The sequence below is a fragment of the Hylaeus anthracinus genome, unplaced genomic scaffold, assembly GCF_026225885.1.
Source record: "Hylaeus anthracinus isolate JK02 unplaced genomic scaffold, UHH_iyHylAnth1.0_haploid 2, whole genome shotgun sequence".
NCBI classification, from domain to species: Eukaryota; Metazoa; Arthropoda; class Insecta; order Hymenoptera; family Colletidae; genus Hylaeus; species Hylaeus anthracinus.
In genome coordinates, this window is record NW_026534838.1 from 1,777,781 (window position 1) to 1,795,273 (window position 17,493).

At 36.1% G+C, this 17,493-nt stretch overlaps 1 protein-coding gene and 1 long non-coding RNA gene across 5 annotated transcripts in view; one reads left to right on the forward strand and one right to left on the reverse strand.

Annotated features, from left to right (window-relative positions):
• Nucleotides 1-16,310, reverse strand: part of LOC128892943 (peroxidase-like) — a 34,115-nt gene extending 17,805 nt beyond the window's left edge. The window contains exons 1-2 of one of the 2 annotated variants that reach the window (XM_054153618.1): nucleotides 15,216-16,310; nucleotides 839-948 (exon numbers count right to left, since the gene is read on the reverse strand). In XM_054153618.1, coding sequence (XP_054009593.1) covers nucleotides 839-944 — 106 coding nt within the window. In that variant the 5' untranslated portion in view covers nucleotides 945-948; nucleotides 15,216-16,310. Of the gene's footprint in view, nucleotides 1-835; nucleotides 949-15,215 lie in introns of both variants that reach the window. The other variant, XM_054153617.1, reaches the window with a different exon arrangement.
• Nucleotides 12,283-15,033, forward strand: LOC128892971 (uncharacterized). Of its 3 annotated transcripts, none has more exons than XR_008461227.1 (4): nucleotides 12,283-12,933; nucleotides 13,166-13,198; nucleotides 13,756-14,807; nucleotides 14,890-15,033. It is a non-coding gene; the product is annotated as an uncharacterized LOC128892971 (long non-coding RNA). The 3 variants fall into 3 exon arrangements; XR_008461226.1 differs by having other exon boundaries at nucleotides 13,756-13,893; nucleotides 14,598-15,033; XR_008461225.1 differs by having other exon boundaries at nucleotides 13,756-15,033.
• Nucleotides 16,311-17,493: the final 1,183 nt, after the last annotated feature.

Below are 17,493 nucleotides of genomic sequence, written 5' to 3' on the forward strand. Positions count from 1 at the left end.
ATTCTCCATAAGGTGATATTTTTCTTAAATTCGAGTGTTCGTCCGTTATTTTATTTTTCTTTAAGACAACAGCAACAGAATCAGACCACTACGAGATCTCAGGAAAAGAGGTCTTCTATGTTTTCAATTATTATCTCTGAAATGAAACATCGTATAAATAAACTGTAAATATGAAAAAATTTCGTTTTGTCATTTTCCATAAGGTGATATTTTTCTTAAATTCGATTGTTCATCTGTTGTTTTATTTTTCTTTAAGAGAACACCAAAAGGATCAGACCACTACGAGATCTGACGAAAAAAGTGACGAGATCTGACGTCCCCTATAAGCTGATATTTTTTAAATATTCACATCTCTACGCCTCTTAGAATTTTCTGCAAGAATCTTCCAAGGGTTAATTTGATATTTTTCTGTAATTCCCAATGATTGTGTTGTGTTTTATTATTTTAAGGAGTATTTACTTGATATATTTCTTAGATCTCCAACGATTAAGTTACGTTGCCTTTCCTCCTGTCATTAAAAAAATGATATCTGCATCCTGGGCATAGTAACTTGAATTCCGTCATGTTACACAGGTGAACGTTTCCAGTCTCGTAAAACAGTTCCCTGTCGTTAATTTCCACTTGTTGCTTAAGGAACCCATTGGCCCAGTTTCTTTTGCTCCATGCTCCTGCCCCTCGCCTTGATTATTAATATTCTACTTGACATTCCAGAACGCAGGAATCACTCGCCCTCAAACAAAGTACTAAACACTCGCAAACTCCGACCGATCGAAGCTAAACTTCATCGATATCGCGAAAGCTATTTAACTCGAAGTTTAGAAAAAATAATTCTTACCACCATTTTTCGACGATTTCGTCTTCTTAGCACGCGTCGAGGTTGCTCCTTCCAGGATAATCGCGACGAGAAATATTACCGCGATCCAACGCACCGTTCGCTCCCTCATAGTTCTGAAACAGAAATCGCGAAACGGTTTATTCGTGATTGCTCGCTAATAATCCAAATAACACAAAATAAAACGTAATCTAAATCAAGGTCAGCGTTTTCCCACTTTCCCTTCGTTTTCTCATTAATCTCCGGCGAGCAGAGGGCAAACTCGCATCAAAGTAAAGCAAAGTTTACCGCAACTGGAAAACGGATTTCTTGGAAAGTTTTTCTGTTATTAAACTTTTCCTCCGACGTCCTCGCCATCTAATACACACTTTCTGATCGTGCAGCACGCTTTGATAAGCAGCGACACATTTAAATCTGTGCAAATAAAATACTTTAAACCAGTTTGAATATCTACGGTGCATTCTCCGGTGAATGCACGTGCAACATAGTTGCACTCGATGTGCGTCATGGTAACGGTGCACCAGTTACTTTGAACGTGACGTTATTTTACTTCCAATCTACTAAATCGAGGGACAACGCGTAAAAACCCTGTAGTTATGCAGTTTCCTGCGCAATGTGACGCAGCTGAGGTTTTTTAAATATTTAGACGAGAAAGTAATTGGAGTATTATAAATTAATCATCGTTTATTGTTGCTACGATATTTTTATTGGAGAGTTCAGAGAAATTAAGAGAACTTCGCGTTATTGACGAACAGTGGGTCGACAGTTTCGATTAATGCGCATTTATTTCGCAGTTCGGTATGCGTAAATTAAATTCGTAACGTGCAACCGGAAGGCGATCCACGTTGCACGCGAATTGCATATACAGAGTTTCACGAGCAATGTTTGTGCAAAATTTCCCCTTAACTATGTAACGCCCCAGTATTCTAAGACAGTTTGATCACGATAAATTATATTTGATATTGACAGTGAAATAAATGAAAGCCAAGGAGATTTATTTATATAATCAAAATAATTCAATATTTTTCATATTTTCAACTTTACACTATATTTCGTATTTTCATATTTTAATATTCTATTTTATTATGAGACTAGAATGTTCTAAATGTTTTCTTCTACGCCATTTTTAATTTCCCGAACGATCACGTTCCTCAAACCTACCAAAATTCCATTCTCCTCATTCCATGCTCCAACCTGTCGTACCTCACGTATTTTAGAATCTCCCATAAAAGATGAAAGAAACTTAATAAATGCGCCTCCATACTTTCTATTTTGATCATGTCATTTACAGGTTAAGTCACGTTTGAGGACAAAGAAGATGAGAGGATTGTGTTTTGGCAACTCGACCTCGAAGAAGAACCTCTTTTCGCGTTGACGAGGTTCAGCGACGCTTTCTTACATTATCTCTTGTTTGATTGATGAATCAAGTCGAGATTATACACAGTAATTGTGACGAGGTTATTTCTAAGCTGTCACCGATTATTCTAAATTTGTTAACGAAGCTAATTAAAGTAATTTACGAAGTTTGTGACTCTAAAGTTCTGCTAGTATTTAGTTCAGTTTCGAAATGCATTTCAAAATCAAGATACAGCGATAGCATGATTTCTCAGTTTAGCGATATTAGTTATAAAAAATTGTTTGTGGAGTCAGGAGTCAGTGCTGCAAGTCATGTTTACAAATTGTGGAAAGTCTCTAGAGAAGTTGCTTAATTATTAAATATACTTGGATTTTTAATTGCACGTTAGAAAACATTTTTACGGCTATTAAAGACCGTATCAAAAGACGATTACAGACGATTTACATCGAGCTATAGATGACAGTCGAAGAACTCGCGCTAAACGAGTTCCATGACGTAAGGTATTCGAAGACTGTAAATCTTTCCGACTAATTTGCCGGCTTGTTAAACAACTTTGCCACTTTCAATTAAAATGGCATAATGTTACGTGTGATTAGCCATCTACATAAATTTCAGGAATGCCAGTACAAAAACTCTTAGAAATCTCCCGTAACGATTAATATCGAAACAATCTGCGCTTTCATCGAGTCGATTCATGAGATTTTATTCGATGATAAATCAGACATTTTATTTTTCCACGAATAACGCAAATATAATTATTTCACGAATGACTTTTCTAAATTTCTGCTCAATCTCGGAACTTTCCTCATTGACACGCGATCATTTATGTGAAAAAAAAAGAACGTGTTCACTTTCAAGGCTGCTGATAAGTTTCCACAGAACTGGTAGAAAAACAAGCAACAATTAAATTAAATATTCCGTTATCGCTGGAAAGGAGGCAACGTGATGCAATCGATTCCATTAAGAATTCATACGCATACACACACACACACGAGATTAATTAGCACTTTCTTCGGTTCGCTTTACCCACGAGAAAACTCGTGCGTTTTAACGCTGCAATTAAACCATTGATGATTATTGATGATTCTGAATAATTCCTGATAATTTTTGTTGATATTCGACCGTTTTTATAAATCTTAAAGATTATGGTTGGTGGATAGTGACGAATGACGATGAATTATGATGACTGATCGTTAATATAAAAATGAGTTTATTGATATAAACTTCTTACAAAAACAAATAGGGGAATTACTGCGATCGAATTAATAATGTAACTTTTTATTGGTGGAAAATGAAACTTGTTGCGCAATCGAATCAACGTTGTAGATTGTGAGGAGTGTGAAATTCTTCGTTAACACTTTCTTGATTTACTTTTCCGCGAGGAAACTTGACGCGCGTTTCCACGCGCTAATTAGACTTGCAACAGCTGCAGAAGCGCATTCTCTGTGACCGTGCAATGTTATAAGCTGACTTAGCTGACTTCTAATCCTGCGAAGGTTACGCGATTTTCACGCTTGTGACCGTGATGGCTCTATCGAAATTTAGTGTTATATTCCTGGTGGAAACGATAAAGAAAGTGTTATAGATACAGGAGCTAATTATACAGGAAAATAAGCATGTAGTTTCTCAGAGTTAAAACAAGATCGTTAAATAAGGTATGAATGTTTACATGCTTCGGGGTATTAATTCCGCAATTATGAATGCTGATAACTGCTCACGTGTTTCTCGGACGTGGGTCGTAGATGTTTAACAAAAATAAATTTAAGTGATGATTGGTGATTGAAGATTGATGATAAACGATTTATGAATGAAAACTGATTATTGATTATATTTGGTAGTGTACTTTATATTCATCATCATTTCCAGAGCTTCTGCATAGAATATTGGATTCTTTGGACAGGTATTTTGGATGTTTAACAAAAATAAATTTAAGTAACAATTGGTAATTGAAGACTGATGATTGATAGAAATATGTCAAGATTATATTCATCATAATTTCAAGTTCTGCTTCATACAATATGGGTTTCTTAGGCAAGTACCTTTGATATTTAACAAAAATAAATTTGATTAACGATTGGTAACTGAAGATTGATGATTGGTACAAATGAATCAACTTCATAATGATCATCATTTCAAGAGCATCTTCATACAATATTAGGTTTCTTAGACAGCTACCTTAGATGTTTGATAAAAATAAATTTGATTAACAATTGGTAATTGAAGACTGATGCTTGATAGAAATATGTCAAGATTATATTTATCATCATTTCAAGAGCTTCTTCATACAATATTGGTTTCTTAGATAGGTATTTTAGATATTTAACAAAAATAAATTTAAGTAACTATTGGTGACTCATGATTGATGATTGATATAAGTATGTCAACATTGTATTCACCATACTTTCAAGAGCTCTTTCACATAATACTGGTTTCTTAGAGAGGTACCATTGATTTTCAACAAAAATAAATTTAAGTAACAATTGGTAATTGAAGACTGATGATTGATAGAAATATGTCAAGATTATATTCATCATAATTTCAAGTTCTGCTTCATACAATATGGGTTTCTTAGGCAGGTACCTTTGATATTTAACAAAAATAAATTTGATTAACAATTGGTGACTGATGACTGATGATTGGTACAAATTTATCAACTTCATAATGATCATCACTTCAAGAGCTTCTTGATACAATATTCAACTATCAAACAAATAAATCTACAAACACATACATACTCTACATTAATAACCAATCACCTACGAACGTCGTGCACATATCCCTCCTAAAAGGCAGGAAATTCTTCCTTCGGAAACATTACAGCTTCCTTCTATCCTCAACTCGGATGCGCATGAAATCTTAATTTGGCTCCGCTTATCAATATCCACGATATATCGCTATACAGTTGCGCCCCCCGTGAAAGATGCTTTTCCGAGCTTCATTAACCAGCTCGAAGTTTCTCCCGGGCCGCGCAAACGTCGGTCGTTAATTAGCGCAATCGCGGTTCAGGATCAAACAGGAAAGGAGAACGCGAAAACCGATCGTTGATTCATCGTTCCCGTTCACCGATATTATGTAATTATTCTATCGATATTCCGAGACTTCGAGAGTACCTGAAGCTGTTGCCTACCTACGCGGTAAACCAACGGCCACGGATTAGGGACGTACACACGAAATGGAACATGGCAAACGTTAAACAAACCTCAAGTGGTTTAAACTCCGCCCAAACGATAATATAAACGGGGGATGTTTTGCGAAAATAAATTGGCAAATTTGACGACGCGATAACTTTGATCACTTTGAGTATGTTTGTTATTTGTTGAGATGTGTGGAGAATTGCAGAAATTATAGGGGATGAGGGCTGCGAATATTTTTAGTACTTTTGCACATTTTTAGGGATGTCAAGATAATTTTTATTTTGTTTAGATGTCATGTGTAGCAACTTTGCTTTGATAAATTATAGAGCATAAAGGGTAATAATTTTATTTCAGTGTTTTTAAACGTCTTCAGAGATCTCTTGATCATCTCTATCTTGTCTAGATAGCATGTACAACAATGTTGCTTGTACAAATTATGAAATATAGAGGATAATAATATTTGTTCTAATTCTAAACGTTTTCAAAGATGTTAAAATCATCTCCATCTTGTTTCAATGTCATGTGCAACAATTCTACTTGCACAAATTGTGGAATATGAAGGGTAGTAATATTTGTTGTATTTCTAAACGTTGTCAAACATGTTAAAATCATCTCCATCTTGTTCCAATGTCATGTGCACAATATTTGATTCACAATAATTGATTGTGCGTAATTAAATAAAAAAAAATATGTTATTTTCTCTATTTTTTAATTTTTTAATGATCACTGAAGGGGTTAGACGTCATGCTTTTTCGTTCCTGCTGAAATAACGTCAAATAAATATTCAAATGATTTCCACGACCCGTGCAAGGTCACTCCTTAATAAAGGAGTGCAACATCGACTCTTACGTCACAAGAGGTAGTCGAAGTAGCATCCGTTCGCTTCGATGCAACCATTCTGTTACCATTTCCGGATTGATTCTATCGCATGCAGTGTTGCGTCGATGCAAACGAACACCCGTTATTACGACGTAAGAACCTTTGTTTTCACGCCTTCGTTTCGTGACGAATGACCTTGTACCGTAAACGTTCGAAATCGTCTCGAGGAACACCAAACGATCAAATTCTTCGTAATTCTTCGTAGTTGCAACGAGAGTTGGATTACCACAAGGAAAGTCCCATCTATACGTCATAACGAGATAAAAAATGTACAGACCTCGCGCACACGCTAGAATTGGAAAGATTGAAAATCAAGCGATAGCTGTTAATATTTTGTAAGGTTATTTTTTGCATTAATATCAATACTACAAGTTTACTACAATTTTTTGTCATTTATTCTCCTTATTGACTTCGTTCTCCTTTATTGATTTGTGACGCACTAAGAGTCAACTGTAACGGGACATTTTTTTGGTACTACAGTAAAGTCTCCTTAACACGTTCACTGCCAGACTAATACTTTTGAAAATTTCTACTATGATTAAATTTCGTTTACAGACTATTGGAAACTGCGTAATGAAACATTTATTGTAGTATTTAGTTTTGTAACTTCATCAAAGTTAAAGGATTTCATTTAAATTCATTTTCTGTGACACTTAACTTTCAGAATTAATTTTCGTACATTTTCAGTGAAAAGCACTGTCACCCATATATGGGTGACGTGGCGATCAACGTGTTAAGGGAGTGGACTCCCGTGTCTTGTATGGATTCGTACACACTCACACAGCTCCATATCACTGTATACGTACACGGAACTGCAAGGGCTTGCGTATTGTCCTATTTTTGTCTCGACAATGTAAATTTAAGACCTCTTAATAGTCGTTTCCGCTAGATAAATGTTCAAACTTGTGCACAAGTTTCTATAGGTAGTATACTTTTGCTTTTTTGTGTCATAATTAACAATATTCAACAGCGTATGTTAGCTCAGACAACGCGACAGCACTGTCGCACCACCATATTGCTTCTTTTAATTGCGAAATACTGCTGAATATTATTAATTACGACACAAAAAAGCAAAAGTATACTACCTATAGAAGCTTGTGCACAAGTTTGAATATTTATCTAGCGGAAACGACTGTTGAGAGGTCTTAAATTTACATTGTCGAGACAAAAATAGGACAATACGCAAGCCCTTGCAGTTCCGTGTACATATACAGTGGTGTGGAACTGTGTGAGTCCACTCCCTTAAATGTACAAATTTCCCTACAATAAATGCACAGAAAGCATCCCCATCACTGTGGGGTATACCCCTTGAGGGATTCAGGGGTTCGATCGCCAAGTAGTGTAACATAATCCGAGATCAGATATCTGGATAAGACAATGCTAATGCAACGATAAAACTCACAGACATACCCTGAAGTTTTTTATATTCGCTGTCCTTCTCTATGTTCATCGTATTCCCCCTCCACTGTTTAAGCTGTATAACGGGACATATTTATTCTGTTACTACTAGAGGTGTGCGGGATTTCCGAAAATATCCGGGATTCCCGAGAATATTCGAGATTCCCGAGAATACACGAGATCCCGCAAAAGTCCGGGATTTCCGACAATGTACGGGATATACACTCGCCCTCAAAAAAATAGGGACACTTCTTCAAAACGTCATAACTATGGGAGTTTTCAATCGATTTTCGTGAAACTTCGTCAGGAGTAGTTTTGAAGTGTCCTCTGGGGGTGTGCAAAGTTGCATTGGCGAGGTTTGATGAGAAGGGGTTAATTCACCCCCTTAAAGGGGGCGCGTCGAAAAACGTCACTTCTAAAGGTGCCAGGAGTAATGGAAAGGGTTAAAAAAATTAAAAAAACCTTTAGGGCGACTCTCTTTGATGCCCTCTACAAGATGCACCCCTTGAAATCCCTCTCGGACAAACCCACCCCCACAACCTCCCATCCCCTCTAAAATCCACAATTTTTGGACGACGGTCTCAATTTTGGACTCAATGCATTCTCTGGACCAATGCATCACACATACCGTGCACCCCATAGGCACCCCTTATTCCTCTTTCAAATCTACTTCGATTTGGCAACGAAAGCGTGATTGAAAAAATCTGAATTTTTGGGTATCTGTTAATAAAGCATTCGCGCATCCGATACCACGAACGGCGTTGGCGTGGCGTTGCTCATTCACCCTGCAGATGGGCCTGAATTAGGAAGCGAATTTAAAAAAAAACGATATTTTCGTATTTTATTGTCATTCACGCGGGAAAAAGACATCAAAACTGTGTCAGCCCGATGCCCTGGACTGCTGGACATGTATCCACGCAACGTGACAACGTTCCAACCCCTTACACTTGGGGGTGGACCACCTCTACATCTGCCCCCCCCCCCCCTTCAGCGTCGGGGGCAGTTTTCGAAACGGGACCTTTTCGGCATTCATCCTTAACATATCGAGAACAAACATGGTGAATTTAATCGCCCTCTGATGTGTGGAAGTGCTCCCTTACGAAGGGGGTTGAAAATTTGAAAGCTGTTCCACTCACCCAAGAGGTGCCTATGGGGTGCACGGTATGTGTGATGGCATTGTCTGTATCAGGGGAGTCCAGAGAATGCATTGAGTCCAAAATTGAGACCGTCGTCCAAAAATTGTGAATTTTAGAGGGGATGGGAGGTTGTGGGGGTGGGTTTGTCCGAGAGGGATTTCAAGGGGTGCATCTTATAGAGAGCATCAAAGAGAGTCGCCCTAAAGGTTTTTTTAATTTTTTTAACCCTTTCCATTACTCCTGGCACCTTTAGAAGTGACGTTTTTCGACGCGCCCCCTTTAAGGGGGTGAATTAACCCCTTCTCATCAAACCTCGCCAATGCAACTTTGCACACACCCAGAGGACACTTCAAAACTACTCCTGACGAAGTTTCACGAAAATCGGTTGAAAACTCCTATCGTTATGACGTTTTGAAGAAGTGTCCCTATTTTTTTTAGGGCGAGTGTAGAATAATATCTGGGATTGCCAAAAATGTTGTTATTGTTGAAAATTTGAGCAATCCGAATGTACGGGATTTCGAAATTCCGGGAATTCAGAACATTTACGGGATCTCGAAATTCTCGGGAATCCCGAATGGTTTCGGGATCCTGGAAATTCACGGGAATCCCGGATGTATTCGAGATTCTGAAATTCTCGGGATTCCATCCCGATCTCGGGAGGAATTCCCGTCCCGACCGGGATCCCGCACTCCCCTAGTTACTACCCAACTATTTCATCGCCCCACAGCATTTTTCACCATATAATGGGACATGAATTTTGGCTGTTCGAAAATAAAATGATTTTTAATCTTAAAATTCTGTCTTTCATAAAACGAAGAACGAAATCCACTCGATTTCAAAACGAAGTGGATACGTTGTACCGAAACAATAACACACCGTGAACACAGCAAGGAAAGTAAACAAGATTTCCAAACGATCGTTTACCTAGCGACGCCGCCAAGAGCATTTTTCAACCGGGGGAATACCTGGTCGATATTACGCCATATTTGGTTTTCTCTATCTGGAGAGGTTGTTTCCTTTTAACCCGGATGCGACGGTCGGCATTAATCGTTACAAATGGATTGTGACGGAGGCAAGAACGGTCCTCGTATTGGATTCGTGGTAAATGACGTCTCATGTTTGATTGAGAAATGGCGTGTCGAATTTTTTCTGCGGTTGAGTGTGAGAATGACGTTCCTCCATCTGCCACGATCGGTCATTTGCATGGAACTGTCAGATGCGAATCCTCGGCTCGAGTTATTTGTCACTTTTCATCCTATTGGCTTTTTAAACGCAATTGCATGCTTATGGGATTCTATATTTAACGATAGAGGTACTATTTGATGTCACAGGTTTTGTTTAAATACCCATGCTGAAATTCGATTATTTTATTATGTGGTCATATTACTATGTCTTCTCAATCATTTTATTACATTATCCTATTAATACTCTTCTTATAAAACAGACAATGTTCATGTGTAAAACTCTAACTCTCCAATTTTCTGGGATTATTTGTAAAAATAACATTCCTCCCTTTTCCACGATTAAAAATTTAGTTGTTCAATTAAAAAAAACAAATATACAAATTAAGTAACCTCCTCCTATGTCCGTAAAAAAAAGAATAAAAAAATAGTATTCACATTCCCGAAAAATCGTCAACTGTGTCCGATACGAAACTAAATTAAACTTTAATAAAAAAAAAAGTAACACAAGTGTGAATATCAATAAAAAATCCGTGGAATTATTTCGCAACGAACGTTTACCGTACGGTTAGGCATTGTGCAACAATGATCGTAATTGTACAATTTATTGCTTAGCACTTTCACGATCGCTGACGTGTCCTACGTTCGCAGGAGTCAGTATTCGACTTGTCGTGGTGTTACGTAGCCTAGGAACCTATGACAAAGCACTTGGTGTTTTTTTTGCTCTTCACCTTACGAGAAAAAGTCCAAGGCTCTTCAACCTGTGAATGATTTCGGTTACGCAACGATTCGTTCTTTTCACGCGCAGGTCTATTCCTCGCTAGATCCACGCGACACTTACCGACGAGTTAAATTCCCAGGATCCGTGTGAATCATTATAACACCAGAGAGAAGAACAAGAGTTTGCAAAATGTCGCAGATGATATCGCCGGAGGAAATGTGTCATTACAAAACTACGAGGATGTTACACTGAAATTTGATGCAACAGGGTTATTATAATTAATAGGAAGAAATTATGATGGGTGTAATTAGTTTAGGGATTTATGCTTGTCTTGGTGTAGAAGCTAGTTTCATTTACGTAGGAAACATTCTTTCCCTGAATGTATCATGTATAAACAAGTTTCTTACGTGTTTAATAATTCGCCTCACAGTTTGATTAAGTTACTTGCAAGGTATGAAATGTCCACAAAAATTCAATCTTCAACAGAGTACCTTCCTATCTAAGTTAACTAGGTGGACTATCTCCTTACTCAATCCTAATTCGTTGTACCCTATCCTGAAGAGGATAAAAAATGAAGGAGCCGAAAATTGATCATCATAAGCATCGACAGAAAACAGCCCTGTAATTTATTATAAATTTGAAATCGAAACACGCGCATATTTGCCAGGAAAAATAGCTTTCCTTAAAAAAAAAAATTCGGTTTATATCAGTTCCTCGTAATCATTTCCGTGCGCGTCTCATGAAACGACCGAGCCAAGGACGCGCGTCAGGGAACGTCGAATTTCCTTAATGATACCTGTTGCACGAGGATCAAAGAAATGCAAATTTGTGGGGCAATAATGGTAGGAGAAAGTTACGTGCACGCTCAGTTTAGCTAAAACTCGCCCGCGCAGAGTAGATCACTATCTCCTCTATACGGGGATAATTAAGCTACTTTTTCCGTTAGTTGCGCGTGCAGGTGTGCGTAGGAAGTCTATTCGCCAGATGGAGGAACGCTAAGTGTTATTGAACGATCGCGTTCCGCTTGTATTCAATACGCGATTTATCGAGTCACGCTTGTTTCTTGCGCGCGTTTCGATCATATTTGGTATTTCGGTTAATGGAGACACGGAAACGAACTGTGCGCAATAACGGAAATGATTGAAACATTGCGAAGAAGTGTGGCAACAGCAGATGGTTGGTCCTCGGTGGTAGAAGGGAATTGAAGGTTCGTATTAGAGGGGCTTAGAAATTGGAAAAGGGTCCGCTCATTTTTGCAGGAATCTCTATGTGTTAATGATTTATCTAGCAAGATTTATTTCTATTTCTATCGTGATCAATTAAATGACTGGTTTTAAGCCCTTAAGGTATGATTGGAGCTCCAACAGACTGGGAACAAAATGTGATGTTTATATTTGGGCCAAAGAGTACACCACGAGTCAGGCTCGTGATAATCAATTTTGGGCCGGAAGAATGCTTCAAGAGGCAGGCTCGTGATAATCAACTTTGGGCCCAAACAATACACCACGAGCCAGGCTCGCGATAATCAATTTTGGGCCCGAAGAATACTCCACAACCCAGCCTTCCGATAATCACAGTTTTAACCCGAATTACCCGACCACGAGTTTCACACGTGGTTATACCTCAATTTTTGTTCAAGTCTCCTAATTAATTTCAGTAAATCGACTTCACTAATTAAAACATTAGTTTCCGTTAATAGAAATTAGATAAGAATTGAAAAAAAGCTTGTGTAGGAGTCTAAACGAAACATGAGGCACGGAGAATCGAACCGACGATCTTCAGAACCACAGTCCATCGCTTTACCTACACAACCAATCCCGTACCTTACATTTCATATTTTCATTTGTCTTCTTATACTTATACTTATGGGCGCCGATACTATACTTGTTTAAATAAAATAATAAGTATCCTAAGCAGTAACGGTGAACATATTTAATTTATCAAACCATAGAATTCAATTGAAGCTTCAGGGTCTGACAAACCTCAGCGAAAGAAAGTTGTATCGTAAACCACCTAAAAATAAATTCTTCCGACGATGACTCTGTAATTTGTGAATTCATAACTATTTTTATACACCGACTTAGAGATCGTTATGAAACTGTGTGCATAGCGATTGCTCAATGACGGTCGTTTATTTGAATACATGTTGCTTCGCTTTTCCTCGATGAATTTCGTACGCGTTCGCAGCCTGGCAGGCTGATATCGCATTAATCATTGCGCAGGATGTGGAGAAAGAACTACACATTACCTACCGAATTAAATCGTTTCGTATCGTCCGAACATCATTTATCAGACGTATATTTATTCAGGTTTTATCGTTTCCTTCAATGAGTTTTATGGTCCTATAAAGTTCACGCTTTGTAATTTATTCGCACTCTGTATATAGTAATGATTAGACTGCGGATTTTTATTCATTTATATGGAAGTTTGAATGCGCAAAAAATTACAAAATCCAAGCAGTAACGGTGAACATATTTGCAAGAATATAAAAATAATGAAAGTAAAGTTCACGTTATAATATTTCCAGGGTAAAATAAATTCCTATTTGGATTCAATTTTTGTAAGTACCATTGCTAAGATTTTATTTCGCATAATGAACCTCAGTCTATGTATTAGGATATGAAGGTCAAATATATACTTTCTTAAAGTAATAGAGTATATAGTGAGAAAATTGTATGCTTGCTGTAATTTTATTCTTTTTCTTAATTCTCAATATTTTTTGACTTATTTGAACTGTTGATTTTTATGCAAAAAATATTTAAAGTTAAGTTCACATTATAATATTTGCAAGGTATAATAAATTCCTATTTAGGGTCAATTTTTGTAGGTATGTTTGCAAAGATTTTATTTTGCATAAAGATCCACAATTTAGTAATGATTATTCAAGCAATCAGTTTGTCCTTGTGCAGTAATTTCTAAACTTTTCCAAAGGTATCTCCTGTCTTTGTAAACAAATATATATATTTTTTTAAATGAATGAAACTCGTTACCAAGATATAAATTGAATAAAATTTATGTATAATGAATAAAAAGAATTTATTACAGAAGACTTATAAAGACTTTCTTTATTAAGAGTATTTAAATGGGAATTATATTGACGATTGAACATTGTTTTAGACAAATAAACAACACGTTCGAGGAAGATAAAGATCGATTTTGTAATGTAGGATACGTTGCCAACCCTAATGGAAGGGCTAATAGTTCAACCTCGGCATTGTTTAACCTTTAATCGTCGGAATATTCACACCGTTGACGGTAAATGGCAAGTCCAAGGCATTTTCCCTGATTTATCGCCGAGCGAGAACTGTTTTTTCTTTCGGTCGCGGTTGCTCGACCAGAAACGAAAGACAATCTATAAATTTCTTTGATCCCAACGAAGGGTAAAAATGAATGAAAAGCGTAATGCTTTTAACGTATATTTAGAGCGGAACGAATATTATAAGGTACAACAATAACGTTTTTTGCTTGACAATATTTTAAATGGTATTGCAATCTACATATAATATTCATTAACCCTTTGCCTAACCTAATCCTCTATCGAGTGAGGTTCGACAAAAATGCAGTGAAATCAGGAAATTTAGAGTGCAAAGACATTTTTCATGCATAAAAATGTCTATATTCAAAAACAGTAATAAACAGTGAGAATCGAGACAAGTTAAACAATGTCCCAAAAATATTTTTTATCTAATACAAATCTCTATTCGATTTCTAAGGTATAATTTACGAAAGAGTTAATTCACTGGCATTATCTCGACGTGGTTGTGATTAATGTTTCTGCATTCCTAACAGCTGTCACAAGAAGCTGAAACATTCATCATGTTTCCAAAAGTAAGGGAGGATGATGTATTTCCACGCAACTGAATATCGTTAAATAAATATCGTTAAACACTCTTACATGTTTCCTCAATATAAATACATAATTAATCTGCTAATTTAATTACCTGCAAATTTATTCGTAGCCTTTTGGATCGATTACACGACTCGAAACAATTTCATTGGAGGGATTTTGCAGTAATTTAAATTATTCGAAGAAAATTTCAAATGGAGTGAATTTTATTATTGATAATTCCGATTCAAGTGGACGATGATTTCAAACAAATATTCCGTGTTTCGGGAAAGCAATATCAACTTCTATGGTTTATTTGCACTGTGGGAATTTCGAAATTAATGTAAGAGAAAAAAATCAATGGAGAAATGGAATTTTTTCTGTTCAAAGAAGTATTTGTCACAGGATGAATTTTTGATTTATAGGAAACGTTCGACCTACCTAAAAATGAATTTCTGATCCTCGACAAAATAATACTCCAATAATAAAAAAAAAAATGAAATTTAAACCTCTACAGAATGAATAAACTAAATTAAAAATGACGTACAACATTAATTATAATTCTTGAACAGATATTAAATACTACTCCACTGAATAAAATCGCTTCGAATTTAAAAATGTGTTCGACTTATTACTTCTATTTCTTTAAATTCGCCCAAAAATTGAATTCGATCACAAGGATATATTATATTATAATCACTGGATAACTATTTTTAATTTTACTACGCTCCAAAAAGAAAAAAAAACCTACCAGAACTTTAGACTCCGTTGAACACTGAACTCCAGAATTTCCCATCGACGCACAAGTTCACTTCATACGCGATTAGGAGTGCCAATTCGTGGTAGCGATATATACACAACACGTGATACCAGGACGACTGAACGAGCGCGAGATTCGAGTCGAACTTTATAAATGGTGGGAGAAAGTGCAGGAGGTATTATCGTCGATCGGCGTGGTGCCCCACGCTGCCAAAAGCTCGGCCGTACCTTGATTTTTCTTATCCTTTCCACCTTGTACACACAATGCCGATGCCTAATGCACGGTTTTAGAAAGGATCGCGACTCTCTGTTTCTTCGGCTGCGACACGTTCGATTTCTTCCTTACCTTTGCGTTTCTTATTATTGCTCGAGCCACTCGGCCGTCGCACAGTGCGAAATAAGTGGACAAAATTAAATTATTAGTATACATCACGATGTGAGAGAGATTTTTATCGCAGAGAATGTCTGTTAGCGTGGAAATTGTTATAAATAATCATGTATCAATCATTTGTATCCATAATACAATATACGATAATAATATACCAATTTTTATTATTTTTGTCACTTATGTTTCTGTATTTAATTTGTGTTGGATCAGAGAACATAATATAATAAAAAACAATTCAATTTTCTTTTCGTTAATGTATCCCCCGTGTGCTATTTAAACTTCCTTTGCCAATCTTGATATCCTAGATATTAGAATTCCTCGTGTATCTTAAGTAATATTCTTGAATTTATTTTTTACTAACTCGCATAAGTGTTTGCAATATTATTAAATGTTACTAAATACGCATATGGAACAGAATTTAGCAATAAAAGATTGCACATAATTCATGACGTATAATAATTATTCGTTAAAAGCGATTAGTGTCTATATATTTATGGGTGAATTGTATTAAATATATTACTCGATTTGTAAAAAATTATTTAAAATGATGTGGGGGAGAATGAAACATTGAACGTTATAAATTGGTCACATGAAAGTTCTGACTTAAATTTTAAACATGTTATAAATATTAAACATGTTTGGGATTATTTGGACAGAGCTTGGAAAAAAGGAGAGCCAGAATTGACAAAATATTCTGAGTGAAGTAATTCAAAAATGTTCTTCAAGAAGAGTCAACGTTATTGCAAAGACGAAAAGAGTATTAAACGTTAAATTCTTCTTTGATTTTATACTATTTTTATTTCATTTTGGAGAGTACACTGTGTAAAAAACTATTAAATTCTTTTTTGAATTTATACTATTTTTATCTAATCTCTGACAGTACACTATACAATAATATTGATAGAAGAAAACATATTCGAAAAAATGTAAAATATGTAATGTACCATAAATGGCCCACGACTTTGGACAGGGCTGTACGTTTAAAAAACTTATAGTGCTAAAATAGTGTTGAAACGAACTGAATATTGCTGAAGGGGATGCATGAGGGATGGAACGCAGGTATGAATAAAAGAATATCAAAGAAATCCATTATGCAATCACTTCAAACCACTATAGTAGCTTCTTAAAAAAAATAGATCAGCCTAATCAATTTAACACGTTTTAAATTGTGAAAAATGTTACGTAAGATCTGGGACCAAGTAATTTGTCCGAGTTGCCAGAAACGAAGAGTTTATTTCATAAAAAAATTATTTCAACCTTCAAGGTATATTTTGGCGAAACACCCTTTCACAACAGCTAATAAGAGGGAATTGTTTATTTAAGTGAGAACCTATGACCATACATCCGGTACACAGAACTTTCACTGTGTATCGAAAATAAAAGTGACGAATCTGTTATTCGAGTAGTTACTGTGTAGCAAAAATAGGGAAAGTTCAGGGGCCTCCGGAGGATATTAAGTGCCCCCTCTGCTAGGGACCACGAACACGTGCCTCGATGGAAAAAATTTTGTGGGTGCATATTTCAAGTAACAAATGAAAAGTAAATAAATTTTGCATCGTAAGTTAGAATTAGAAGTGGACAAAATTTTGTTTAAAATCATATATGACAAATAACATTATCATATGGTTCAATTTGTTTACTTTGATCATAGTGATACATTTCATTTTGAAATTCAAATTGCAATTTTTGTTCAACTAATACGAAATAAAGAGTATTCACTTTTTATTTATTACTATATATTATGTGATGAATATACTACATGAAAATATTATTATGTATAAGAATTGTACACATTTCTGGGAACATGAGTTTTGAGTAATCACATACGAAATAAATCTTGGCAAATTGATGTGTGATATAGTGATATACAGAGTTGAGTAAC